Source organism: Trachypithecus francoisi, unplaced genomic scaffold (assembly GCF_009764315.1).
Source record: "Trachypithecus francoisi isolate TF-2019V2 unplaced genomic scaffold, Tfra_2.0 Lachesis_group4, whole genome shotgun sequence".
NCBI lineage: Eukaryota > Metazoa > Chordata > Mammalia > Primates > Cercopithecidae > Trachypithecus > Trachypithecus francoisi.
Window position 1 is genome coordinate 126,509,888 of NW_022681469.1, and position 27,588 is coordinate 126,537,475.

Sequence of the window (27,588 nt, forward strand, 5' to 3'; positions counted from 1 at the left end):
ATGAAGGAATGAAGCAAGTATTACACATGGGAAACCATTGTTAAATGATTGTATTATAGAAAGGGGTGGACGGGACAGGGGCAAAGCAGGGGCAGATGTCACCGTGCCTGTGTCCCTGTGCTCCCCACCCACCTCCTCTGTCCCTGCTCCCCATGGTGCTTGTCAAGGGGCACAGTGCACTGAAGGAGGGGTTACCAGGTGGCATATCCAGAAGACATCATTCTCGGCTTCATGGAATTCACTTACTTTGACCTACTTTGTTTACTCATGATCTGATTTGTTTACTCATGAAATTCGTTCAACAGGCCAGGCACGGTGGCTCATGCCTGTAATTCCAGCACTTTGAGAAGATGAGGCAGGCAGATCACGAGGTCAAGAGTTCAACACCACCCTAGCCTTGATGGTGAAACCCCGTCTCTACTAAAAATACAAAAATTAGCTGGGCATGGTGGCAGGCGCCTGTAATCCCAGCTACTCAAGTGGCTAAGGCAGAGAATTGCTTGAACCCGGGAGGTGGAGGTTGCAGTGAGCTGAGATCACACCACTGTACTCCAGCCTGGGCAACAGAGCAAGACTCCATTTCAAAAAACAAAAAACAAACAACAACAAAAAACAAATTCATTAAACGTTCATGTCAGCAGCTTCTGAATATCTTTTTTTTTTTTTGAGACGGAGTTGCGCTCTTGTTGCCCAGGCTGGGGTGCAATGGCGCTATCTCAGCTCACTGCAACCTCCTGCCTCAGCCTCCCGAGTAGCTGGGATTAGAGGCATGTGCCACTATGCCTGGCTAATTTTGTATTTTTAGTAGAGACGGGGTTTCTCCATGTTGATCAGGCTGGTCTCAAACTCCTGACCTCAGGTGATCCGCCCACCTCGGCCCCAAGGTGCTGGGATTACAGGTGTGAGCCACTGTGCCCAGCCAGCAGCTTCTGAATATCTAAGCCAATTGTTAAACATAGTGATGTTACTAGATTCTTAAAACAAGCTGGAGGCTGGGTACAGTAGCTCACACCTGTAATCTAACACTTTGGGAGGCTGAGGTGGGTGGAGTTCGAGACCAGCCTGGCCAACATGGCGAAACCTCATCTTTACTGAAAAAAATAGAAAAAAATTAACTGAGCATGGTGGCAGGCACCTGTAATCCCAGCTACTTTGGAGGCTGAGGCAGGAGAATCGCTAGAACCTGGGAGTCGGGGGTTGCAGAGAGCCAAGATCGCACCACTGCACTCCAACCTGGGTGACAGAGCAAGACTTCATCTCAGAAAAAAAACAAAACAAGCTACAGACGGGTTTGTTTTAGCTTCATTTTGAAATTGTGAAGACAGGCAGTGAGAATGAGTTGGGTTGTCCAAATTCAGGCAGCAAGCTGGAGACCACACGGTCCCTGGCCCTTTGCAGCCAGAGTGTGTGGGCCGACTGTGTGGTGGTATGCACTCCCCCTCCGTCTGCCGGCACTACCATGTACCATGTCTGGCCTCGTCACCTGGAGACCTGGGAGTCGTCTTTGGTTTTCCCTGACCTTTGCCACCAGATCTGCTTACTTGCAAGGCCTGTTGGTTGTGCCCCTCCCAGCCTTTCCCCTGTCTTCCTCCTTTTTATCTTGGTCATTGTTTCAACCCAGCTAGAATCATATCTGGCCCAGAGTACTCCAATAGTTCCTAGTTGGGAGTCCTCTAAACTCTTTTGTTTAAACACAGGTGGCCAAACAGGTGGCGCAGGCCTGTAATCCAAGCACTTCAGGAGGTTGAGGCAGGAGGATCACTTGAGGCCAAGAGTTTAACAGCAGCCTGGGCAATAGAGTGAGACCCCATCTCTACAAAAAAATTTAAAACTTAGCTGGATGAAGGAAATGTATACAATGGTCCATTTCCAAGACAAAGTGCCTTCAATCAACTTAGGTCAGTAGACTACAGAAGAAACAGGATACAGCAGGCTCCTGCTTGGACAGCCAATGCCTGCTTGTCACCCACCCCCCTTTTTACCCTCACCTGAACCAAAGAAGTGTAGTCTAAGATGAAAGTTTACTAACCGCAAAATAGCTCGTGTTGTCTGTTCTTATCAGCCTGCGCAGCTACTTAAGTCATAAGTCAAATACTTCAAGAGCCCCTGAGCTAACTAGGATTGCAATGCATTGTGGGCTGCAACAAAATGCAGCAGGACAACCCTAAAGAAAACACCTAAAGCCCCTACCCAACAACCAATAGGTGACATCTGGGAAGATTGTGACCCCCCCACAGTACTCAGCCTATGAGGAACTGGGGGAGGGACCTGTTCACTAGGGGATAAATTGCTTGTTGAAACTGTGCTGGGTGTGCCTGCTGCCAGACACCCGATATTGCAAGAGCGTCATTAAAAGTCTCACTTCGGCTGTTCTCTGGGTCTCTGAGTCCATTCTTTGGGTTTGGAGGGGTGAGTTTGTTTCTCATAATGGGGAATAAGAGTCATACATTCCCTTGGGGGCAGGTATTGGTATCTAGGTGGGCTATAGCTAAAGATGTTCTGTCATTCTGATATGTTCTAGAGAGGTATGTGACCTTGTACCCCACAAAACTGGTGACGTAATACTAACACAGGAAACAAGGGAAAAAAGATTATGCTGAAGCTAATTGCTACTTGGAGGTTGCAGCAGTTGAGTTAGATTTCATGAGGAAATAGGACTTAATATAGCTGAGCTCTTAATGAGGTTGTGATTTCCCAGGTAGGGGGACCGGGTGTACGAGCATCTGGAAGAAGAAAGTGAAGAGAATGAAAGGAGGGAGAAGAAAGGCACCGTATATGAGGGAGCAGTAAGGCCACATTATGGCAGCAGCTTAGACATTATTTTTTGAGACGGAGTCTCACTCTGTCGCCAAGGCTGGAGTTCAGTGGTGCTATCTCGGCTCACTGCAACCTCCACCTCCCAGGTTCAAGTGATTCTCCTGCCTCAGCCTCCCGAGTAGCTGGGACTACAAGCGCTGCCACCACGCCTGGCTAATTTTTTGTATTTTTAGTAGAGATGGGGTTTCACCGTGTTAGCCAGAATGGTCTCAATCTCCTGACCTCGTGATCCGCCCGCCTCGGCCTCCCAAAGTGCTGGGATTACAGGTGTGAGCCACCGCACTTGGCCTTACTTGGTTTCTAGAAAGTGCCAGACAGTTTGCTAGGTGCCAAAAGTACAACAGACAAGAAAAAACATAGTTTTGGTACTCTAAGAACTTGCTGGTGTAGCAGACAGATAATAAAAAAGGCAACAAACAGATGAAACACTGCAAAGTATGACCATGAAGAAGGCAAGCAGCGGGAGAATTACTTTTAGTTTAAGAGGCCAGGGAAGATCTCTCTGAGGAAGTGAGGCTTACTGAGACCACAGAATTGAGAAGGGGCCTATCAGACAGAGCAAAGGGGGTTGGGTGCAGTGGCTCACGCCTGTAATTCCAGCACTTTGGGAGGCTGAGGCAGGAGGATCATTTGAGATTGGGAGTTTAAGACCAGCCTGGCCAACATGGTGAAACCCCGTCTCTACTAAAAATACAAAAATTAGTCGGACATGGTGGCACGTGCCTGTAATTTCAGCTACTCGGGAGGCTGAGGCAGGAAAATTGCTTGAACCCAGGAGGTGGAGGTTGCAGTGAGCTGAGATTGTGCTACTGCAGGCCAGCTGGGCGACAGAGCAAGACTTCATCTTAAATAAATAAATAGCCAAAGGGAAGAACATTCCAGAGAGAGGAGATATGTAGAGACAAGAATAACTTGCTATGTTCTGAAAATAAAGATATTTCTATTAAAGATACTTCTAGAGCACAAGCGGTGAGGTTGGGAGAGAGGCCTGAGATGAGATGGCGATGAGGACCCTGCTGGCCCTGGCAGGAGTCTGGGCTCTTTTCAGTGAAATGGAAGCCACTGAAATGCCTCAGGTGGGGAGGGTCCCGTCCAGATGTGTATTCTAAAAACTCTTATTCTGTTGTGTGATCCAAGAAATACATTGAAGGTAGGACCAAAGATCTTGGATGTGAATGGAAAGAGGGAGGAAAAGGGTGAAATCAAGTGTGGCTCTTCGGTTTCTGGCTCAAGTGACAGAAAATACTGCAATTACTGAGATGGATATGACCTAAATGGATAGGTACAAGTTTTGGGGCGGAGATGGGATAGCATGTTATATACACTTTTCATGCCTAGCACATATATGAACACACTCAACATGGCAGTTACTACTACTATCTGGACATTCTGTGTTCCATAACAAAGGCTTCTAGGAAACAAGTGGAAATAGTAACTTCCATGTCCTTAAATACAGTCTGCAAGCATGAAATAGAACAAGATTCCCAAAGTGGATGGCAATAGATTCTCTCTGAAATAAATTACAGAAAACTTCATTACAAAATGATGATGCAGGCCAGGCACCGTGGCTCACGTCTGTAATTTTAGTACTTTGGGAGGTTGAGGCAGAAGGATCATTTGAGTCCAAGCTGGGGAATGTAGCGAGACCCTGTCTCTACCCACCACCACCCCCGAAAAAAAAAGTGATGGCTCCAGGGGAGTATCCACAATACAGCCAACTGAGGAAACTTTGGTTTATCACACCAGCGTCTGACAAGGTCTGTGCTTCTTTGAAATCACATTAATGAAAACATGTAACTACCAGAATGCTTCACATTGAAAGCTTTTATTTTGAAAAATAAAATACAAAAGTCATTAAGTTGTAAATGTATAATGGTAATTTCCCAACTTCTCAGAAACAATACAATGAATTAAATAATTATTTAATATTATTCACATCAATACACTTAAACAGGCACACGTGTTCTACAAAACATTAGAACATGTACAGACAACCTATTTCAAAAGGAGACTGCCCAAGTCTGCTTACAGGATCCCATTTTAAAACCCTCTCCTTGAACACAAACTTCATAATCTGGTAAGAAAAGAGGACAAGAGCAGTTTTAACAGGAAACACGTTTCTTCTGGGCTCCTTACCACAGGGCTGTGCGTGGCATTGGGATCAAGAGCTCTTTGCTCAGGAGGCAGATCCCTCATGAGGCCCAAAGCTGTGCGGACACCTCCATCCTCTCAGTGGGAGGAAACTGGCAAAAGCAGAGGAGACACAGCCAAGGTGCAGACGCTCCACCAAGCTCGGCAGGGGACAGCCAGTCCTAGGAATTTCCCTTCCGCTGAAAAGGCAGCAGTCTTTCCTAGGGCGAACAAACAGAACGTGGTTACGGGTGTGGAGTCCTGGTGTGTTCCTGTGTCTTCATCTCTTCCTTCCCAGCTACAGGCCTGGACAAGCCAGGCAGCTGGGGAGGTTGCTGCAGGTCAGGGGACAGGAGGATGGACGTTGAGAACAGCTGCCTCAGGAGGGCTGCCTGGGAGGCACACGCGCCCTCACTCTGGTGCTTTCAGATGCCTGCAAGTAGCTGCTGGGAGCAAAGCAAGCAAATGGTGGCCAAAGCCAGGGCTGCTCCTGCCCATTTCTAAATAACTGCGACTGTCGTCTGCTATTGATGCTACTGTGGGGGCATTGTCGAGGCATCAGGTGTCCAGGGGTCAGCACCCTGATTCCTCCTCATGTGAAGAAATGGGTCCTAAGGTTTTTTTTTTTTGAGACGGAGTCTCACTCTGTCACCCAGGCTGGAGTGCAGTGGTGCAATCTCGGCTCACTGCAAGCTCCACCTCCTGGGTTCACGCCATTCTCCTGCCTCAGCCTCCCGAGTAGCTGGGACTACAGGCGCCCGCCACCACGCCCGGCTAAGTCCTAAGGTTCTTAAAGTGTCCAGGGCACAAGACCCTGATTCCTCCTCGTGTGAAGAAATAGGTCCTAAGGTTCTTTAAGTGTCCAGGGGTCAGCACCTGATTCTTCGTCACGGGAAGAAATGGGTCCTAAGGTTGTTTAAAGGAAGCTCCGGAGAACCCAGGGACTGTTACTGAAATGCCAAAGGGACCCACAAGATAAAAGAGTGTCCGTCCTAAGGCTCTGCTGAGTCCCCGGTTCTCCTGAGTCCTCCTCACCACAGGTGGGCCCTCCCGGCCTCCACACACAGGAAGGGTGAAAAGCTGCGGAGGCAGCTGCCGATGCGGTCCATCCTCCAACGCGCTGGCCAGGAAATGAGGCCTTGTGAGTGTTTGGTGGGGCAGGTAGGGAGATTACCTATGAACTTTGAAAGCATTTTGTAAAAACAAAGTTAGCCAAGGCCTGATAACTGCTGTTAAATATGCAGACCCACAGAATAATTCAGCGTTTGGTCCTCAGCAAAAAGGAAACCTGAATCCTAGAGCCTGTCAATATTAGCAGCTTGCTGCCATCTGGGATTTTGAGATGACGGAGCAGTGTCCATGTGCTTCTTATGTCCATAATCCATCAACGCACCGCAAGTCACATTCAACCTGTTTTCTCACTAGTAAAACAGGAATACTATCAGCTTGCCAGAGTGGTTTGAGAACTGAATACAATTTTATATATAGATGTGTATATAATTTAGCATATCACTTATATATATTATCATCTTATACAAATAAAATGCTTGGTATTTTATGCCTGGTATGGAGTATGCACAATACATCATTATTATATAAAGTAAAAATAAAAACAAAAGTCAGCAAGTAAACTATGAGAAAAAATCACTATCAATATCAGATTTTATTTATTTTTATTTATTTATTTTTGAGATGAAGTCTCACTCTGTCACCCAGGCTAGAGGGCAGTGGTGTGATCTCGGCTCACTGCAACCTCTCGGGTTCAAGCAATTCTCCTGCCTCAGCCTCCCGAGTAGCTGGGACTACATGCGCCCGCCACCACACCCAGCAATTTTTTTTTTTTTTTTTTGAGACAAAGTTTTGCTCTTTTCACCCAGGCTGGAGTGCAATGGTGTGACTTCAGCTCACTGCAACCTCTGCCTCCTGGGTTCAAGTGATTCTCCTGCCTCAGCCTCCCAAGTAGCTGTGATTACAGGCCCCTGCCACCACACCTGGCTAATTTTTGTATTTTTAGTAGAGATGAGGTTTCACTATGTTGACCAGGCTAGTCTCCCACTCCTGACCTTGTGATCCACCTACCCTGGCCCCCAAAGTGCTGAGATTACAGGTGTGAGCCACTGTGCTCAGCCAGTATCAGATTTTTTTAAAAGGCTGTTCAAGTTCCAACTGATCAAAGGCTTTGCCATATCATTTGGAGCAAAACTGATCTTAAGCAAGTTTGAGTTGCTTAAGCAGAGACTGTAAGTCTGGGAGAAGGGTAGGAGCTCTGAGCAGCTGCACCTGGAGATCTGGGCTGAGAAACCAGCTTTGCCACTCATGAGCTGGTATCCCTGGACATGTGCCTGATGAGGGCCACATACTCAGATAGAAAGAGGGCTTAAAAGGCAGGGCTGGCCTTGTCCACAATGTAGTGCTTAGTCCAGTGAGACAATGTAGGTTACTTACATAAGCCATCCATAATATATTAAAACAAGCAAGGGCAAACTAAAAGGAAAAACTAACCAAGAAACAAACAAAAATTGCAGTAGTGGAAAAACATCTGCAAGTCCAGCACACAGAGAAAGCCCTTGGAGGCGGGGGTGGGCAGCTGGGGCCCTGGCTGAACAGGGAACCAGAAGTAAGCAGTCGCTCCTGTGTTCTGGGTGTCCCTGCCTCTGGACTATGGTCTTGACAAACGACCTGCTCCCTCCGGGACCAGCTTCCTTATCAGAAAACAAGGAGTTGGGCTTGATGGCCTCCAGGTCCCTTTCAGCTCAAGTATTTCATGGTTCATAATAAAAATAACAATACTATTGTTTGCTGATTATAAGCCAGGGTCTTGAATGATGATTAATTCTCACCACCATGCTCTTGTTAATATCATCCTCATTTCACAGATGAATAAATGAAGAGAGAGAGAGGTGAAGTAACGCACTTGCTGCCACACAGAAAGTGAAGAGCCAGGATTCCAACCCGGGCAGACGGACTCCAGAGCTGTGCTCTCCACCTCAGCCACCTGGCCCCCTGCAAGAGCCCGAGTGGGAAACAGAAAAACCCAGCAGTGTTCCCCAACCCTCACCTCATGTATGGAAGAGGCTCCTGGTCCTGCTACTCCACTTGCTCAGTCTGTTGAAGGAAAGAAAAGATGTTTTAATGTCCTTGAAGCTGGTCAGCACAAGAAGTGACTGCCCCCACTGAAACACCAGGGGTGGCCCGCAGGCTCTGTTCACTTTCAGATGAACTCAGTGCACTACTGCAGTACGCTCAAGAATCTGACTGGCCTTTCCCCTGGCTCCTGGGAGGAAAATGCCGAATCCTTGGAATTCCCGGGGTAGCAAGAGTGTCTTTGTTATCTCTGAGGCCCTTGGATCACATCTGGGTTTATGGTATGAGATGACTCAGGATGGAGTTGCTCACCACAAAGACCAACCATGGGATCAGGGGGCTGGGACTTGGAGCCGGCCTCAACTCTGGGGAGGGGAGGTTGTCTGGAGATTGAGTTCTAACACATGACCAATGATTTGATCAATTTTGCCTGCATAAATAAACCCCAATAAAAACGGTGGGTGTGGAAGTTCAGTGGCACTTCCAGGTTGGTGAACACACGCGTGTGCCGGAAGGCTGACATGCCCTGATTCTACAGAGAGGAGGCGCAGAAGCTCTGCATTCAGGACCCTCCTGGGCCCACTTCTATCTTATGGCTGGTCCTGATCTGCATCCTTTATAAACCTGTAATTGTTAAGTACTGCACTTTCCTGAGTTTTATGAACCATTATAGCTAATTATTGAATCTGAAGGTTCTTTGGGTTTCAGCTCATTTAAGACCTTATGGGGCCTTTTCTATGTGTGTGTGTGTCTTTGTGTGTGCATGCTTCTGCATGATTTTTTGTTTCTTTTTTTAGTAGACAAGGTTTCCCTCTGTTACCCAGGCTGGAGTGCAGTGGCACAATCACAGCTCACTGCCTGGGCTCAACGGATCATCCTGCCTCAGCTTCCCAAGTATGCCACCACGCTCAGCTTCTTTTTTTTCTTTTTTTTTTCGAGATCGAGTCTTGCTGTGTCACCCAGGCTGGAGTGCAGTGGTGCAATCTCACTTCACTGCAACCTCTGCCTCCTGGGTTCAAGCAATTCTCCTGCCTCAGCCTCGGGAGCAGCTGGGATTACAGGTGTGTGCCACCATGCCCGCCTAATTTTTCTGGTATTTGTTCTTAGAGATGGGGTTTTGCCATGTTTACCAGGCTGGTCTTGAACTGCTGATCTCAAGTGATCCACCCGCCTCAGCCTCCCAAAGTGCTAGGATTACAGGTGTGAGCCACTGCACCTGGCCCCGCCCAGCTAATTTTTTGCTAGAGATAGGGTCTTGCTATGTTGTCCAGGCTTTTTGCCCAATTTAAAAAAATTTCCCTTATGATTTGTAGGAAAGATCTATATTCCACAGATGAGTCCTTTTTTTTTTTTTTTTTTTGAGACAGAGTCTCACACTGTTACCCAGGTTGGAGTGCAGTGGCATGATCTTGGCTCACTTCAGCTTCTGCCTCCTGAGTTCAAGCGATTCTCCTGCCTCAGCCTCCCAAGTAGCTGGGATTACAGTTGCCTGCCAGCACACCCAGCTAATTTTTTTGTATTTTTAGTAGAGATGGGGTTTCACTATGTTGGCCAGTCTGTTCTCAACTCCTGCCCTCGTGATCCACCCACCTTGGCCTCCCAAAGTGCTGGGATTACAGGCTCGTGAGCCACTGAGCTCGGCCCCAGATGAGTCCTTTGTTTCAAATATGTTCTCCTACTTAGGCTCACTTTTTTACTCTTCTTACGATGATTTTTATTACATAAACATCCTCAATTATAATGCAGTTCATATTATCCACCTTTAAATTAATAATTAGTACTTTTTAGGGCTTAAGAAATCCTTTCCTCTTATGGTCATAAAGATGGTCTCCTCTATTATCTTCTTTGTTTTTGTGCGACAGGGTTGATTGCCCAGGCTGGAGTGTAGTGGTGTGATCTCGGCTTATTGCAGCCTCGACCTCTGGGGCTCAGGTGGTCCTCCCACCTCAGCCTCCCAAATAGCTGGGACTACAGGCATGCACCACACCTGGCTAATTTTTTGTATTTTTAGTAGAGGTGAGGTTTGGCTCTGTTTCCCAGGCTGGTTTTGAACTCCTGGACTCAAGCAATCTGCCTGCCTCAGCCTCCCAAAGTGCTGGGATTACAGGCGTGAGCAGGCCTGTAACAACTTCATCATTTTGCCTTTCACATTTAGGTGTGTGATCCACTTGGAAATATTTTTAGGTATGTTGTGAAGCAGGGGTGTCCCTTTAGTTTTAGTCTCAAATTCCTTTTCTTGACTTCTTCAGACTTGTTATGCAAACCAGCTTTTGGAATTCTTTTTTTTTTTTTTTTTTGAGATGGACTCTCGCTCTTTCACCCAGGCTGGAGTGCAGAGGTGCAGTATTGGCTCACTGCAACTTCCACCTCCCTGGTTCAAGCAATTCCCCTGCCTCAGCCTCCTGAGTAGCTGGGATGACAGGCCCACACCACCAAGTCTTGCTAATTATTTTGTATTTTTAGTAGAGACAGGGTGTCACCATGTTGGCCAGACTGATCTCAAACTCCTGACCTCAGGCAATCCGCCCACCTGGGCCTTCCAAAGCGCTGGGATTACAGGTGTGAACCACCGTGTCCGGGCGCTTTTGGATTTTATATTCCTTCAAGACAGCCTCTTGGAATATTCTTTGGCTCCAACTTCCACAGCCTGCGAGTGAGTCTGTTCATGAATCTGCCCAGGTTTCTGGGACCTCATGCCCAGCCTGGGCCCAGAGCTCTGTGCCCCCTTGTCTGCACGAGGTGGTCGGAGGCTTCTGGATAAATCAGGAGCTCCTCCCGTGACTCCTGAGGACTTACTCCCATTCCTCACCATAGTAGACGCTAGGTAAACAACTGGTGAACAAGTGAATGAATGGATGAATAGTAAATATATGTGAGTAAGAATATGCCTTGCAAGTACTTTGAAGCACTCAAGTCATATGTATCAATTACTGGCGGCTGAATGTTTTTAGACAAGGGTCAGGAAGGAAGAGGCTTCAACTCTGGTGTAAGACACGGCTTCCCTCAGAGGGGGCAGCCCATTTACTCCAGGCTTGCTTCAGGCAGCTGGACTTCACACAAGTCTATGAGGCAGTGTTGCTTCACCAATCTCTATCTGGAACACTTTTAGAAACTGAGTTCAGAACTGAGTCTCCTTTTCCTATTAACAAGCTAATCACTGACAGGGCAGCTTGGAGGCAACATGTATCAATGCCGTGCTGGCAAGGGAAGTCGGCCACACTCAGGCCATGGGTGCCCATTTTTTCTGACTTCTATATGGGGATGACAGGTGATGCCCAGAGGCAGGATGAGGGCTCCTCTAGGCATGTCAGCTGCAAGACTCCCTGTTTCTTTCCAACCCAGGAAACAGGATTGGAATGCAAGTCAGTGAGAGTGGACGTTACAGGGAAAACTCTGAATCTGCTTAATTTTTTTTATTTTTAAGACAGGGTCTCACTCTGTCACCCAGGCTGGAGTGCAGTGGCACAATCTAGACTCATGGCAACCTCCACCTCCCAGGCTCAAGCGATCCTCCTACCTCAGCCTCCCAAGTAGCTGGGACCATAGGCCTGCGCCACCATGCCTAGCTAATTTTTTCTTTTTTTTGAGGCAGTCTTGTTCTGTCACACAGGGCAATCTTGGCTCAGCAACCTCCACCTCCCGGTTCATGTGATTCTCCTGTCTCAGCCTCCCAAGTAGCTGGGATTACAGGCACCTGCCACAATACTTGGCTAATCTTTGTATCTTTGGTAGAGTTGAGGTTTCACCATGTTGGCCATCCTGGTCTTGAACTCCTGACTTCAAGTGATCCACTGACCTCGGCCTCCCAAACTGCTGGGATTACAGGCATGAGCCACCGTGCTGGCTTTAATCCTTCAAACCCTTGGCGTCCTTCCCAAGGGCCAGTAACGGTGTGCGTAATATATTTATAAGTCTTCTGGGCTCCAAATGAGAAAAGCCAAAGAGGCATGGACGTACAGCACACACAGTAGGAGCAGAGAGGGTCGCTGCAAATTTTTATTTCAAATTAGGCACTGGAAGGCTGGAGTAGCTTTACCCACTGGGTGGCTTGTGCAGGACCTCAAACAATCAGAATTTGGTTATCAATAAAGTATTTCCCTGGTTTTGGGAGACACTGAGCTCTCTGAAATTAAGACTGTGTTAAATTATTGTTAAAATCAACAAGTCCCAGAGGCTGACCTTTCTTCCACCAGCACATACCATTATCTCTTCTTTTCTTTTTGGTTTCTTGTTTCTGTCTTTTTAATTTCATTATCTCTTTAAAAATATTACTTCAATGCAAGAGCCAATCTAGTATACATCAGGTGGAAAAAGCAGACACAGTACCTGTGGTTTTTCTTTAAGAAAGTCAGGTAGTTGGAATTCTCCCTTATAGACCTGGAAAAACAAAGCAGGCGTGAGTTTAAGGCAACAGGTCCAGTCCCCATCATTTCAGGACATGTGCCATGCCTGACTATGGCCAGGTTTACTGCTCCACTGCTGGGGAGTTTAGAATGAGAGAGAAGCCTGTTGGTCCAAGAGCAGCCAGTGGGCAGGACTGACGACTGACGGAAATCCCCATTCACTGCGATTCCCTCCTGCTCTGTGTTTACTGAGTGCTCACAAATGCGGGCTGGCTAGGAGAGGGCTCAGGGTACCTGAAAAACAAAAGCACCCTGACTGCCAAATCCCAATCACTTTAGCTGAGAGAGGAAGCAAGCCCTAAGGCAATCTCTCTGAAGCAACCAACACAGAACTCACACAGTTGAGGAACAAGTTCCTGGTTCCTTTTGAATTCTCTAAGGATACAACCCTGGATTTAATCCAACTTTACTTTCCTCAATTTACCCAGTATTCCCATGGTGATTTGAATTTGAATATTAAGTGATTCTTAAAATGATATATACCTTAAATCTCATAAAATCTTATAATTAAAAACCTATGCTTTAATATATAAAAATGTCTCCAATACATGCAACAATTAGGAATCATTTTTAAAATATCACTTATTACATTTAAAAGCCCACTGAATATGTAAGAGTAAATCAATGAAAGATACATAAGACCTTAACACAGAAAACTATAAAACACTATTGAGAGAAATTAAAGACCCACATAAACAGACACACCACTTTCAGGGACAGGAAGATTTAACATAGTACAGATGGCCATTCTCCTCAAAGAATTCCCAATCAAAATTCTAGCATGCTGTTTTTTTTTTTTGGAGGGGACGGAGTAATTTCAACTTGTTTGTAAAACTTAAATGAACATACACAGGGCCAAGAATAGTCAAGGTAGTTTTAAAAGAATAACAAAGTAGAAGAACTTATTCTACCAGATATCGATACATTATTATTATACAGCTATAATTACCTACATTACATAGCTCTAAGCATTAGCTAAGTTAATGATACAGCCATAAAAAAGACAGTTTTGGCACAAGGATAGACAAATATATCAATGAAACAGAATGACAGGTCCAGAAACAGCCCCTGAGATATGGATGCCTGGTTTATGGTAAGGTGGCACTGTAGAACAGTGCAATGAGAATGAATAAATAAAAAAAGTGCTCTATGCATATAATGATATACTATACAGCAACAGAAAAATGAACTTTGCTACATTACCAACAACACAGATGAATCTTAACATACAATAAGGAGGTGGGGAGCCAGATTCCAAAGAATAATATACTATGTCTTCATTTAAAAAATTTACAGCTAAGTAGGTAAAACGAATGAATGATCTTAGAAATTAGGATACTGTTTGCCCTGGACAGGAAGGAGGTGGTAGTGATTGAGAGAGAGAAGCTGAGCGAGGCTTCCAGGGTGCTGGTAATTTTCTGTGTTGATATGAGTAGTGATTATGAGCATGTGTTCATTTTGTGAACACATCAGTTATTGATAAATGACTGGTGTACTCTGTGTGATATACTACAACAACAAAATTCAATAAATGAATTAAGTCAGTGGTTTAATGTTAAAAATTTACTGTTAAAATACACATATTTCGGCTGGGCACAGTGGCTCACGCCAGTAATCCCAGCACTTTGGGAGGCCAAGGTGGGTGGATCACGAGGTCAGGAGATCGAGACCATCCTGGCTAATAGGGTGAAATCCCGTCTCTACTAAAAAAAAATACACACACACAAAAAAAATAGCCAGGCATGCTGGCGGGCGCTTGTAGTCCCAACTACTCCGGAGGCTGAGGCAGGAGAATCGCGTGAAGCCGGGAGGCGGAGCTTGCAGTGAGACAAGATGGCGCCACTGCACCTCCAACCTGGGCGACAGAGTGAGACTCCGTCTCAAAGAAAAAAAGTATCATTTAAGTACAAAGATTTTTTTTTTTTTTTTTTTTTGAGACGGAGTCTCGCTCTGTCGCCCAGGCTGGAGTGCAGTGGCCGGATCTCGGCTCACTGCAAGCTCCGCCTCCCGGGTTTACGCCATTCTCCTGCCTCAGCCTCCCGAGTACCTGGGACTACAGGCGTCCGCCACCTCGCCTGGCTAGTTTTTTTTGTATTTTTTAGTAGAGACGGGGTTTCACCGTGTTAGCCCGGATGGTCTCGATCTCCTGACCTCGTGATCCGCCCGTCTCGGCCTCCCAAAGTGCTGGGACTACAAAAGATGTTTATTTCAACACCGTTTGCAACAGCAAAAAAACACCTGGGAACAAGTAATGTCAATCAAGAGTGGAAAAGCAATCCACTAGGAAGAAGTTTGATAACCACTGGAATCGCGATTGTAACAAGAAACTAAGGAAAGTTATTGGAAGGACAGTTACTGGATGGTCCTTCAGAGCACAGAGAAATCTCAGTGCTGAATCCTAAGCCTAAAAACCTGAAGAAGTTTCTCCTTTTACTGATCCATCTAAATATAATAGCCGCATTACTTCAGAGGCTCAGAGAATGAACACACTTTTTTTTTCCTGCAGTGCCTAAAACCTGGTCTATTTTTTGTTTTTCTCTGCTGCGGTCTAGGAGGCCTAAACTGAAGTAGAGACACAAGGCTTACAGATAAGGTATTTCCATGGAGGTGCGTGGCCCTGGAAGGTGAACAGGGTGCAGGATAACAAAACTGCAGCTACTAGGAGTGTCTCAAAGCTACCATCATCTCCCCTAGTCAATGGGGGCTGGCCTAGCTGTTCCTAAACACCGCATGTTTTCACTCATAGGTGGGAATTGAACAATGAGAACACTTGGACACAGTTGGGGAACATTACACACCCGGGCCTGTCATGGGGTGGGGGTAGCGGGGAGGGATAGCATTTGGAGATATACCTAATGTAAATGACGAGTTAATGGGTGCAGCACACCAACATGGCACATGTATACATATGTAGCAAATCTGCACGTTGTGTACATGTACCCTAGAACTTAAAGTATAATAATCATTTAAAAAAAAATCTGCATGTAAGAATCATTTGTTCGGCCAGGCGCGGTAGCTCAGGCTTGTAATCCTAGCATTTTGGGAGGCCAAGGCGGGCGGATCACCTGAGGTCAGGAGTTCGAGACCAGCCTGGCCAACATGGTGAAATCCCGTCTCTACTTAAAATACAAAAAATTAGCTGAGCGTGTTAGCGGGCGCCTGTAATCCCAGCTACTCGAGCGGCTGAGGCAGGAGAATCGCTCGAACCTGGGAGGCAGAGGTTGCGGTGAGCCGAGATCACAGCATTGCACTCCAGCCTGGGCAACCAGAGCGACACTCTGTCTCAAAAAACAGAATCATTTGTTCTACCCTGACACCACAGCTCGGATGGGTCCAGCTTGCTGAGGTGGGAAGTGTCTAAGCCCTGGGAGCTGTGTGTCATGTTAGCAGTCGCTTCCATCCACTTTGTCTACCTATTGTCTGTGGGGCAAGAAGACACCAAGCCCAGTGGAGGGTCTGAAGCTACTAGAATGTTTTGTTTGTTTTGGGTTTTTTATCAGATTCTCATGTGTCCTTCTCCCTCTATTCAAGAAAGGAAGTCCCAGCCCCTACTTTCCAGGCCCCAAGGGCATACACTGCTCAGGCCCATAGTCTGCTCTGGTCTGTGCCCTGGCTGCTTTGCAGAACCAGTTCAGTTCGGGTCTGCCCCAGTTCCTCTTCTCTTGTTAGTGGGTTGGGGTCTCAAGTGACTTGACTTTTTTTTTTTTTGAGACGGAGTTTCACTCTGTCACCCAGGCTGGAGTATAATGGCGTGATCTTGGCTCACCGCAACCTCTGCCTCCCACATTTAAGCGCTTTTCCTGCCTCAGCCTCCTGAGCAGCTGGAATTACAGGCATGCATTACCACACCTGGCTAATTTTTTGTATTTTTAGTAGACATGGGGTTTCTCCATGTTGGTCAGGCTGGTCTTGAACTCCTGACCTCAGGTGATCCGCCCACCTCGGCCTCCCAAAGTGCTGCGATTACAGGCGTGGGCCACTGTGCCTGGTCAACTTTTCTTATTTTCACACTCTCTCAGACATTCAGACACTGAATCTCCTCTTTGAGCTAGCCTCTTTTGCTAGAATTTATGCAGAAGGTTTAACTCAAGCCCAGGCAGTCATACAGGTATCAGTGGCAGAGCAAGGCTCACAGGCCCACCCCAGGGCTCTTCCATTAAACCACACTCATTGCATCCTACATTGCCATTAGCAAATCTATGGTAAAATCTTTCTTACTCTTTTTGGCTTGTTATAAAAAGCATAAGGCCTAACAGGAAATATGAGTGGGAACATTCAACACTCTAAGTCCCTTCCGAGTACTGACAGTTCCAGATAGGTAAGGCTTATATGAAGAAGAAAAAAAAATGCTAGGTATGTGATGTTACAAATGTAATAAAAAACCAAAAGGGGTCAGGGTAAAATATCAGATAAAGCTCAAGCAAAAAATCAATGGGCAGCTGTCTGGAGATTTCCTTCTTTTAATATCCTCTAGGGAACAAATGCCTCAAAAGTTAGGAACTGTAAAACCAAGAAAAATAACATTTTCCACTGACAAAGCAATTTCTGCACAGTGCAGGAAACTGACCCACTACATTGCCTATACAAACAGCAGAGCTAGAAATGGAATTTCCTTTGGTTAACAATGTTTCTGGACATCTGAATATTTTCAGGCACTAAAAGAGAGAGGATTCTGCTTGACAGCAATGAGATAGGTATTCAGAATCCAAATGTTTCTACAAACCATCCCACCTCAAGCACTGAAGAATAAGACAAAACTAAGCTTCTGATTTGAAGGGCAAATTGGAAACACAAATAATTTAAAAAACCCACTAAACTTTACTATTTTCTATGCATCAGGTTGGTATTAAGCAAGTGCCTCCTCATCAAATCACACGATCTCCTGAGGAGATATTATTCTCTTTTTACAGATGAAGCAACTGAGGCACAGAGAAATTAAGTAATTCATAGACAGGTGGTGAAATGGGAAGCTTCTGTAGTAGTACTAGATTGGATTTCAATCATTCTAGTTGCTCTGTTTAGACTGCGGTACGGAGTCTACAGCAATAATCCAGAGAAGAGATAATGATGGCTTGGACCAAGTTAGAAGTAGAAGGGGAGGATTACAGATTTTTTTTTTTCTAATTACATCTCGGTATGCTAAAAGACAGGATTTGGGATGTGAGGGACAAGGAGAATCAAGAATGACTCCAAGGTGTTTTGCCTAAGCAACTACCAACTGGAAACATGGAGTTATCATAAGTTGGTAGGGCTTTTCTTTCAATACTTTAAATATGTCACTCTGTAAGTCTGACAGCAATGAGACAACAGAAAGAAAGGGCATCCAAACTAGAAAGGAAGAAGTCAAATTATCCTTGTTTATAGATAATATAACCTTATATTTGGAAAATCTAAAAGACTCCACCAAAAAAACTATTAGAACTAATAAATTCAGTAAAGTTGAAGGAGACAAAATCAACATATAAAAATCAGTAGCATTTTTATGTGCCAGCAGTGAACAATCTGAAAAAGAAATCAAGAAAGTAATCCCATGTACCATAGCTACAAATAAAATAAAATACTTCTTCTCAGAAATAGAAGACACAATCCTAAAGTTTACCTGGAACCATGAAAGATCCAGAATAACCAAAGCTATCCTGAGCAAAAAGAGCAATACTGGAGGAATAACATTACCTGAATTCGAATTATACTACAGAGTTATAGTAACCAAAACAGCATGGTACTGGCATAAAAGTAGACATACATACCAATGGAATAGAATAGATAACCCAGAAAATATCCAGACATGTACAGAGAACTCATTTCCAACAAATGTGCCAAGAACATACATTGGGGAAAGAACAGTCTCTTCAATAAATGTGCTGGGAAAACTGGATATCCATATATAGCAGAATACAACTAGATACTTGCTCACACCTATAATCCCAGCACTTTAGGAGGCCAAGGCCAGTGTGGATCACTTGAGGCCAGAAGTTTGAGACCACCCTGGGCAACATGGTGAAACCCTGTCTCTACTCAAAATACAAAAATTAGCCAGGCATGATGGCATACACCTGAAATCCCAGCTACTCAGGAGGCTGAGGCATTAGAATTGCTTGAACCTGGGAGGTGGAGGTTGCAATAAGTTGTGATCACACCACTGTACTCCAGCCTGGGAGACAGTGAGACCCTGTCTCACAAAAAAAAAAAAAAAAAAAAAAAAAAAAGAAGAAGAAGAAGAAGGAAAGAAACTAGATCCCTACCTCTTACCATATACAAAAATCAAATCAAAATGAATTAAATACTTAAATCTAAAACCTCAAACTATGAACCTACTAAAAGAAAACATTTGGAAAACTCTCCAGGACATTGCACTGAGCAAAGATTTCTTGAGTAATACCCCACAAAGACAGGCACCCAAAGCAAAAATGGACAAATGGGATCACTTCTATGCAGCAAAGGATAAAGTCAACAAAGTGAAGCGACAATCCCCCACATGGAAGAAAATATTTGCAAACTATCCATTTGACAAGAGATTAATAACCAGAATAGATTAAGAGCTCAAACAACTCAATAAAAAATCTAGTAATACAATTTAAAGATGGGCAAAAGAACAGAATAGACATTACTCCAAAGTAGACATACAAATGGTAAGCAGGTATATGAAAAGGTACTCAATATTACATTATGACCATCAGGGAGATGCAAATCAAAACTACAATGAGATATCATCTCACACCAGTTAAAATGGCTTTTATCCAAAAGACAGGCAATTAATGATGTGGAGAAAGGGGAACCCTGCTGCACTGCTGGTGGGAATTTAAATTACTACAGCCACCATGGAGAACAGTATGGAGGTTCCTCGAAAAACTAAAAATGGAACTACCATATGATTTAGCAATCCCACTGCCAGGAATATACCCAAAAGAAGGGAAATCAGTAAATCAAGGAGATATCTTCATTCTCACATTTGCCGCAGCACTATTCACAATAGCTAAGATTTGGGATCAATCTAAGTGTCCATCAACAGATAAATGGATAAAGGAAAGATGGCACACACACACACACACACACACACCACACACACACACACACACACTATCCAGCCATAAAAAAGAATGATCCTGTCATTCATCTGCAACAACATGGGTGGAAATGGGGGTCATTATGTTAAGTAAAAGAAGCCAGGCATAGAAAGACAAGCTTTGCATGTTCTTACTTACTTGTGGGAGCTAAAAATTAAGACAGTTGAACTCATAGAAATAGAGAGTAGAACAATGGTTACCAGAGGCTGGGAAGGGTACTGGGTAGGTGGGTAGGGGAGGAGATAGTTACTGGGTACAAAAATATTATTAGATAGAAGGAATAAAATATATTATTTGATAGCACAACAGGGTGACTCCAGTCAACAATTTACTATATATTTAAAAACAACTAGAGTATAAAGATGGTTTGTAATACAAAAAACTGATAAATGCTTGAGGTGATGGATACCTCATTCATCCTGATGTGATTATTACGCATTGTACCCGCATCAAAATATCTCATGTACCCCATAAATACATACACTTACCAGGTAACCACAAAAATGAAAATACAATTAAAAACATAATAAATATAGAAGTATTTCACTCCACTCTCCACAGGTAAGGTGTTTTTTGTCCTCTAGGTTTTTTCAGGATGTTATCTGATTTTCTGCTATTTGATTATGATATGCCTAGCTGCAGACTTTCTTGTATGTAGGTATGTATGTATGTATTTATCTATTTATTTATTTTATTATTATTTTTTTGGAGATGGAGTCTCACTCTGTCTCCCAGGTTGGAGTAGAGTGGCGCCCAGCTCACTGCAACCTCCACCTCCCAGGTTCAAGCAATTCTCCTGCCTCAGTCTCCTGAGTAGCTGGGATTATAAGCACCTGCCACCAGGCCTGGCTAATTTTTGTATTTTTAGTAGAGACAGGGTTTCACCATGTTGGCCAGGCTGGTCTTGAACGCCTGACCTCAAGTAATCTGCCCACCTCGGCCTCCCAAAGTGCTGGGGTAACAGGTGTGAGCCACCCCACCTGGCATTTGGTATTTATCTTGTTTTCTTAACTTTCTAAACTGGATTTGTGGTTTGACATCTGTCTTTAGTTTTGAAAATACTCAGACGTTATTACTTCAGATGGTTCTTCTATTCCTCTCTTTTTCTGTTATTCCCATTGTGTGTATACAATTTTACATATATTATATATTTTTTTAATTTTTTAAAAAATTGGTCAGGCGCAGTGGCTCACGCCTGTAATCCCAGCACTTTGGGAGGCCGAGGCGGGTGGATCACGAGGTCAGGAGATTGAGACCGTCCTGGCTAACATGGTGAAACCCTGTCTCTACTAAAAAATACAAAAAATTAGCCGAATGTGGTGGCGGGTGCCTGTAGTCCTAGCTACTCGGGAGGCTGAGGCAGGAGAATGGTATAAGCCCAGGAGGCGGAGCTTGCAGTGAGCCTAGATCATGCCACTGCACTCCAGACTGGGCAACACAGTGAGACTCCGTCTAAAAAATAAATAAATAAATAAGAAATGTTGGCTGGGTGAGGTACCTTACACCTGTAACCCCAGCACTTTGGGAGGCCGAGGTGGGTGGAACACGAGGTCAGGAGTTCAAGACCAGCTTGCCCAAGATGGTGAAACCCCATCTCTACTAAAATTACAAAAATTAGCCAAGCGTGGTGGCAGCTACTCGGGAGGCTGAGGCTGGAGAATCGCTTGAACCTGGGCAGCAGAGGTTGCAGTGAGCCGGGATCACGCCATGCACTCCAGCTTGGGTGACAGAGTGAGACTCCATCTAAAAAAAAAAAAATTAGAAATGTTTTTTCTATGCTTCATGACCTTACATATCATCCTTGCACAGGGCCATGTTGTACATGTTGTGTCTCTGTATTGTTCCAATTTTAGTGTATGTTCAGCCAAAGCAAGGACTTAAATATATATAATTTCGTAACTGTCCCACAGTTTCTGGACATCCTATTCTTTTCCTTTTTCTTTTTTGTGGAGTCAACAGATCTCTCTCTGTTGCCCAGGCAGGTCTTCAATCTTGGTCTCAAGTGATCTTCCCACCTGGGCCTCCTGAAGTGCTGAGATACAGTGTGAGCCACCAGGCCCTGCCATGTTCTGTCATTTTCATTCTTTTTCTCTTTGCAGTTTAAGTTTTGGAACTTTCTATTGACATATCTTCAAGCTCATTGAGTCTTTCCCAGGTTATCTATTGTCCTTTCCAGTCTATCAATAAGTCCAAAGGCATTCCTCATTTCTGTTATAGTATTGTTTATTTCTAGTATTTCTTTTGGGTTCTTTCTTAGAGTTTCTATTGTCTGCTTATGTTATCCATCTTTCTTGCATGTTGTTTACTTTTTCCATTAGAGCTTTTAGTGTATTAATCATAATTACTTAAAATTTCCTGTCTGATTATTCCAAAATTGCTGCCATAAATGAGTTTGGCAATGGTTCTGATTCTTGTTATGCCTTATGCAACTTTGATTTTTGTCTTTTAGCATGTCTTGTAAGTTTCTGTTGAAAGCAGACATGATACACGGTATAGAAGAAACTGCAGTAAAGAGTCCTTTTGTTTGAGGCTTTATGTTTCTCTGGTTAAGAGTTGGGTTGTGTTTACTGTTTTGTGTAGCTGTATAGGTTAAATTTCCTTTAGTGTCCTTTTTCTAAATCAATTTTTATTTTAGATTCAGAGGGACTCGTGCAGGTTACAAGGGTATTTTGTGTGATGCTGAGGTCTGGGGTACAACTGATATTGCTACTCTGGTCGTGAGCAGAGTACCCAATAGGCAGCTTTTCAACCCTTTCTCCCCTCCCTCTCTCCCCTGTCTTGCAGTCCCCAGTGTCTACTGTTCCCATCTTTATGTCCATGAATACCCAATGTCTAGCTCCCACTTAGGAGTTGGGAACATGTAGTTCTGGTTGTTTCCGCATTAATTCACTTAGGATAATGGCCTCCAGCTGCATCCATGTTGCTGCAATCACATCCTTGTTTTTGTATCTCTTATCGTTTCTTGGTTTCCCTAAAGACTCCTTATTAAAACAGGGTCTCAAAATTAGTTCGTTTAGCAGTAATCCACTATCATTATACAGGAGATGGATCGGTGGTGGTGAGGTGTGTGTGTGGTGGGGGGAGTGTCCTATAACCACATAATTAGTTCTCAGTCTTTTAGTGAGCCTGTGTGCCTGGGCCGTGACTTTCACAAGGGCTTCTCAGGTTCCCTTCTCCCCTCATTAGGTAAGACAGGAAGGCTAGAGAGGGCTGCGGTTGGGTGTTTCCCTTCTGATACACTTTGGGTATTTTTCCCCTCCAATTCATGCTGAAATGTGATTCCCAGTGTTGAAGATGGGGGCCTAGTGGGAACTGTTTGGGTCATGGGGCCAGATCCCTCATGAATGGCTTGATGTTGTCCCTGCACTTATGAGTGAGTTCTTACTCTATTACTATAGTTCACGCAAGAGCTGGTGCGAGATCTGGTTGTTAAAGAGTCGGCACCTCCCTCCCCTCTCTCTCTTGCTCTCTCTCTCTCTCTCCATGTGCTGTGCCTGCTCCCCTTTGTGTTCCACCATAAGGGAAAGCTTCCTGAGGCCTCACCAGGAGCTGAGCAGATAGATGCTGGTGCCATGCTTCTGGTACAGCCTGCAGAAATGTGAGCCAAATAAACCCCTCTTCTTTATAAATTACCAGTCTCGGGTATTTTATAGCAATGCCAAATGGACTAACATCTTCCTCCAGGTCGGTTAGGCTCTGGTACAGCACATGTCAATTAGGCTTGATAAAACAGTTTACTTGAAAGCAAACCATTGCTAAGGAGTGCTCTGGCTTATTTCAAGATGAGGATTCCCCTTCTCCCCACCTGAAGCTTGAGGAGATTTTCCTCTTTACCCTGAGAATCTGGTGAGGTTTCTGGAGGTAATCTGTGATTCTCAGTATGTACCTTTCCCTCCAGTTTTTGGGAGAATGGTTTGCCCTGAAACCTCAATTTTCTGATTGAAGAGTTGATTTTTCAGTTTTTGCAGCTTCTCTTCATCCTTGGTGTTCTACAATTTCATGGAGCTGTGGTTTATTTTCTTCACTCAATGGTATTGGAAACAGATGCATGTCCATCTACTCCCACATTGTTACTTTGATAATATCCTGCTGTTCATTTTCTCTATTCTTTTTTTCTGGAATTCTGGTCAGTTAAACATTGGACAACTTGAATTTTGCTTCCCCATTTCTTATCTTTTTTCTCTAAGTCATCTCGTTTCTTCTTTTTGTTTTATAAGATGTTTTCTCAACTTTATCCAATCACTGATTTTAAATTTCAGCTCTCTTATTTTTAGTTCCCAAGCTTTCTGAATGTTCTTGTTTTAGAAAATCGCAATTTATTCTTGTTCCTTCACCTTACCGCTACAAGAATATGAATTACAGTTCATTTACATTTTTTCTTTTGCTTATTACATTGTTTTTGTTATCTCTGAGGTACATTTTTCCCTTTCTTTTGGCCTCTCTTATGTTAGAGATGTTCTGCCAATTTCTGGCGAGTCTCGGCTACGAAGCACTACAAAGTTAACTGGAGTTCTGTATATGAGAGTTGAGTATAATTATGGGTGTGCTTTCTCAGCCAGCCTTTTTGTCAGGATTCTCCAAGTATAATTTTGTAGGTCTAGGCCGAGTGCAGTGGCTCACACCTGTAATCCCAGCACTTTGGGAGGCCGAGGCAGGTGGATCATGAGGTCAGGAGTTCAAGACCAGCCTGACCAAGATGGTGATACCCCATCTCTACTAAAAATACAAAAACATTAGCCAGGTGTTTGTGGCGGGTGCCTGTAATCCCAGCTACTTGGGAGGCTGGGGCAGAGAACTGCTTGAACCAGCAAGCCAAGATCACGCCATTGCACTCCAGCCTGGGCAACAAAGCGAGACACTGTCTCAAAAAACAAAAATTTTGTAAGTATTTTATATACCTATGTGTGTATAACATTTGTGAACATACATATAGAACTAAGGTGTTTTGGCTACTATAGCTTTGTGGTATTCAAAGTCAGGCCATGTGATGTCTCCAGCTTTGTTCTTTCTGCTCAGGATAGCTTTAGGTATTCAAGGTCTTCTGTCATTCCACACAAATTTTAGGATTCTTTTTCTATTTCTGTGAAAAATGTCATTGGTGTTTTGATAGAGATTATACTGACTCTGAGATTACTTTGGGTAATATTGACTTTTGAGATGGAGTCTCGCTCTGTCGCCCAGGCTGGAATGCAGTGGCGTGATCTTGGCTTGTTGCAACCTCTGCCTCCCAGGTTCAAGTGATTCTCCTGCCTCAGTCTCCTGAGTAGCTGGGATTACAGGCGCCCGCCACCAGGCCTGGCTAATTTTTCTATTTTTAGTAGAGATGGGGTTTCACCATGTTGGCCAGGCTGGTCTCGAACTCCATAACAATATTAATTCTTCTAATCCATGAGTATGAAGTATCTTTTCATTTTCTGTTAGTCCTCTTCAATTTCTGTCATCAATCTTTTATAGTTTTCATCACAGAGATTCTTCACTTATTTGGTTAAGTTTATTCCTAGGTATTTTATTTTTTGTAGCTATGTAAATGGGATTGCTTTTCTGACTTCTTTTTCAGATTGCTTGCCGTTGATGTATAGAAATGTTACAGATTTTTGTCATGTTGATTTTGTATCCTGAAATTTAACTGAATTTGTTTATCAGTTTTAGCAGTTTTTGGTGGAATCTTGAGGTTTTTCTAAATACAGGATCATGTCATATGCAAATAAAGATAATGTGGTTTCTTCCTTTCCGATTTGGGTGCCCTTTATTTCTTTCTCTTGCCTAATTGCTCGGGCTAGGACTTCAAGTACTAAGTTGAACAGAAGTGGTTAGAGTGGGCATCCTTGTCTTGTTCCTGATCTTTGATAAAAATTATTCAACTTTTCACGGTTGAATATGATGTTAGCTGTGGGTTTGTCATATATGGTTTGAGATACATTCCTTCTTTTTTTTTTCTCTTTTAAGATACAGTCTCGCTCAATCACCCAGGCTGGAGTGCAGTGGCGCAATCTCAGCTCACTGCAACCTCCGCCCCCTGGCTCAAGTGATTCTCTCACCTCAGCCTCCCAAATAGCTGGGATTACAGGTGTGCACTGCCACACCCAGCTAATCTTTGTATTTTTAGTAGAGATGGGGTTTCACCATGTTGGCCAGGCTGGTCTCAAACTCCTGACTCCAAGGGATCCACCCACCTCAGCCTCCCAAAGTGCTGGGATTACAGGCGTGAGCCACCACACCTGGCCGAAGTATGTTCTCACTCAGTTTGTTGAGAATTTTTATCAAGAAGGGATGTTGAATTCTACTGAATGCTTTTTCAGTATCTACTGAAATCATCATATGGTTTTTGGTCTTGATTATATTAATGTGATATACCTTGTTTATTGATTTCTGTATGTTGAATCATCCTTGCATCCCTGGGAATTCCACTTGATCATGATAATCTTTTTTTTTTAGGTTGAGAGGTACATGTGCGGGTTTGTTATATGGGTAAACTGCGTGTCACAGAGGCTTGGTGTGCAGATTATTTCATCATCCAGGTAACAAGCATAGTACCCAATAGGTATTTTTCCTGATCCTCTCCTTCCTCCAACCCCCCACCCTCAAGTATGCCTGGTGTCTGTTCTTCCCCTCTTTGTATCCCAGGATGATCTTTTTAATGTGTTGTTGAACTCGGTTTGTTAGTATTTTGTCGAGGATTTTTGCATCTATGTTCATCAGGGATGCTGGCCTGTCATTTTCTTGTTGCATCCTTGTCTGGTTTTAGTATCAGGGTAATGCTGCCCTTGTAGAATCAGTTGGGAAGTATTCCCTTCTCTTCCAAAAAAATTTTTGTTTTGAGGAGTTTGAGTTGAATTGGTATTAGTTCTTTAAATGTTTGGCAGAATTTCCCAGTGAAGCAACAGGTCCTGGGCTTTTCTTGGTTGAGAGACTTTTTAAAATATGGCTTCAATCTCATTACTCATTATTGGTTTGTTGAGGTCTTTTGTTTCTTCCTCATCCAGTCTCGGTAGGTTGAATGTGTCAGGGAGTTTATACATTTCTTCTAGGCTTTGCAATTTTTTGGTGTACAGTTGTTCATAGTAGTCTCTAATGATCTTTTGTATATCTGTGGTATCACTGACAATGTCTCATTTCTCACCTCTGGTTTTGCTTATTTGGGTCTTCTCTCCCCCCGCACCCTCCCACCCACAGTCTTGTTAAAGGTTTGTCAATTTTGGTTATCTTTTCAAAAAAAACCATTTTCATTGCATTGATCTTTGTATTCTTTTAGTCTTTTTTTTTTTTTTTTTTTGAGACAGAGTCTTGCTCTGTCGCCCAGGCTGGAGTGCAGTGGCCGGATCTCAGCTCACTGCAAGCTCCGCCTCCTGGGTTTACGCCATTCTCCTGCCTCAGCCTCCCGAGTAGCTGCGACTACAAGCGTCCGCCACCACACCCGGCTAGTTTTTATTTTTTAGTAGAGACAGGGTTTCACCGTGTTAGCCAGGATGGTCTCAATCTCCTGACCTCGTGATCCGCCCGTCTCGGCCTCCCAAAGTGCTGGGATTACAGGCTTGAGCCACCGCGCCCGGCCGTATTCTTTTAGTCTTGGTTTCATTTACTTCTGCTCCTTTATTCTTTCTTTCTATTAACTTTGGTTTTTTAGGTGCCTTTTTTCAGGGAGAAAAAAAGAATAAAAAATTGGGGGTTTGTTTAGTTTTGCTTTTCTAGTTCCTTGAGGTGTATCATTAGGTTGTTTATTTGAAGTCTTTTTACTTTTTGATATAGATGTTTATTGCTATACACTTCCCTCTTAGAACCGCTTTTGCTGTATTCCATAGGTTTTGGTATTTTGTTTCTATTTTCATTTGTCTCAAGAAATTTTAAAATTTACTTTAAAATTTCTTCACTGGTCCATTTGTTGTTTAATTTCCATCAGTTTGTACTGTTTCCAATGTTCCTCTGATTATGGATTTCTAGTTTTATTCCACTGTGGCCAGAAAAGATAAATATAATTTCAATTTTAAAAATTTGTTAACACTTGTTTTGTGACCTAATGTATGATCAATCCTGGAGAATATTCCATGTGCCGTTGAGAAATATGTGTATTCAGCAACTGTTGGATGGAATGT

The 27,588-nt window shown here is 43.9% G+C and overlaps 2 protein-coding genes and 1 pseudogene across 15 annotated transcripts in view; all 3 read right to left on the bottom strand.

Moving 5' to 3' along the window:
• Positions 1-27,588, bottom strand: part of RABGEF1 (RAB guanine nucleotide exchange factor 1) — a 1,203,668-nt gene that overhangs the window by 323,603 nt on the left and 852,477 nt on the right. The window lies entirely within an intron of this gene.
• The window catches only part of TPST1 (tyrosylprotein sulfotransferase 1), a 144,715-nt gene continuing 121,750 nt past the window's right edge, over positions 4,624-27,588 (bottom strand). The window contains exons 4-6 of one of the 3 annotated variants that reach the window (XM_033193401.1): positions 12,358-12,408; positions 8,006-8,052; positions 4,624-5,168 (exon numbers count right to left, since the gene is read on the bottom strand). In XM_033193401.1, coding sequence (XP_033049292.1) covers positions 8,035-8,052; positions 12,358-12,408 — 69 coding nt within the window. In that variant the 3' untranslated portion in view covers positions 4,624-5,168; positions 8,006-8,034. Of the gene's footprint in view, positions 5,169-8,005; positions 8,053-11,999; positions 12,409-27,588 lie in introns of those variants that run through there. The other 2 variants (XM_033193402.1, XM_033193400.1) reach the window with 2 other exon arrangements.
• Positions 21,263-21,375, bottom strand: LOC117073837 (annotated as a pseudogene).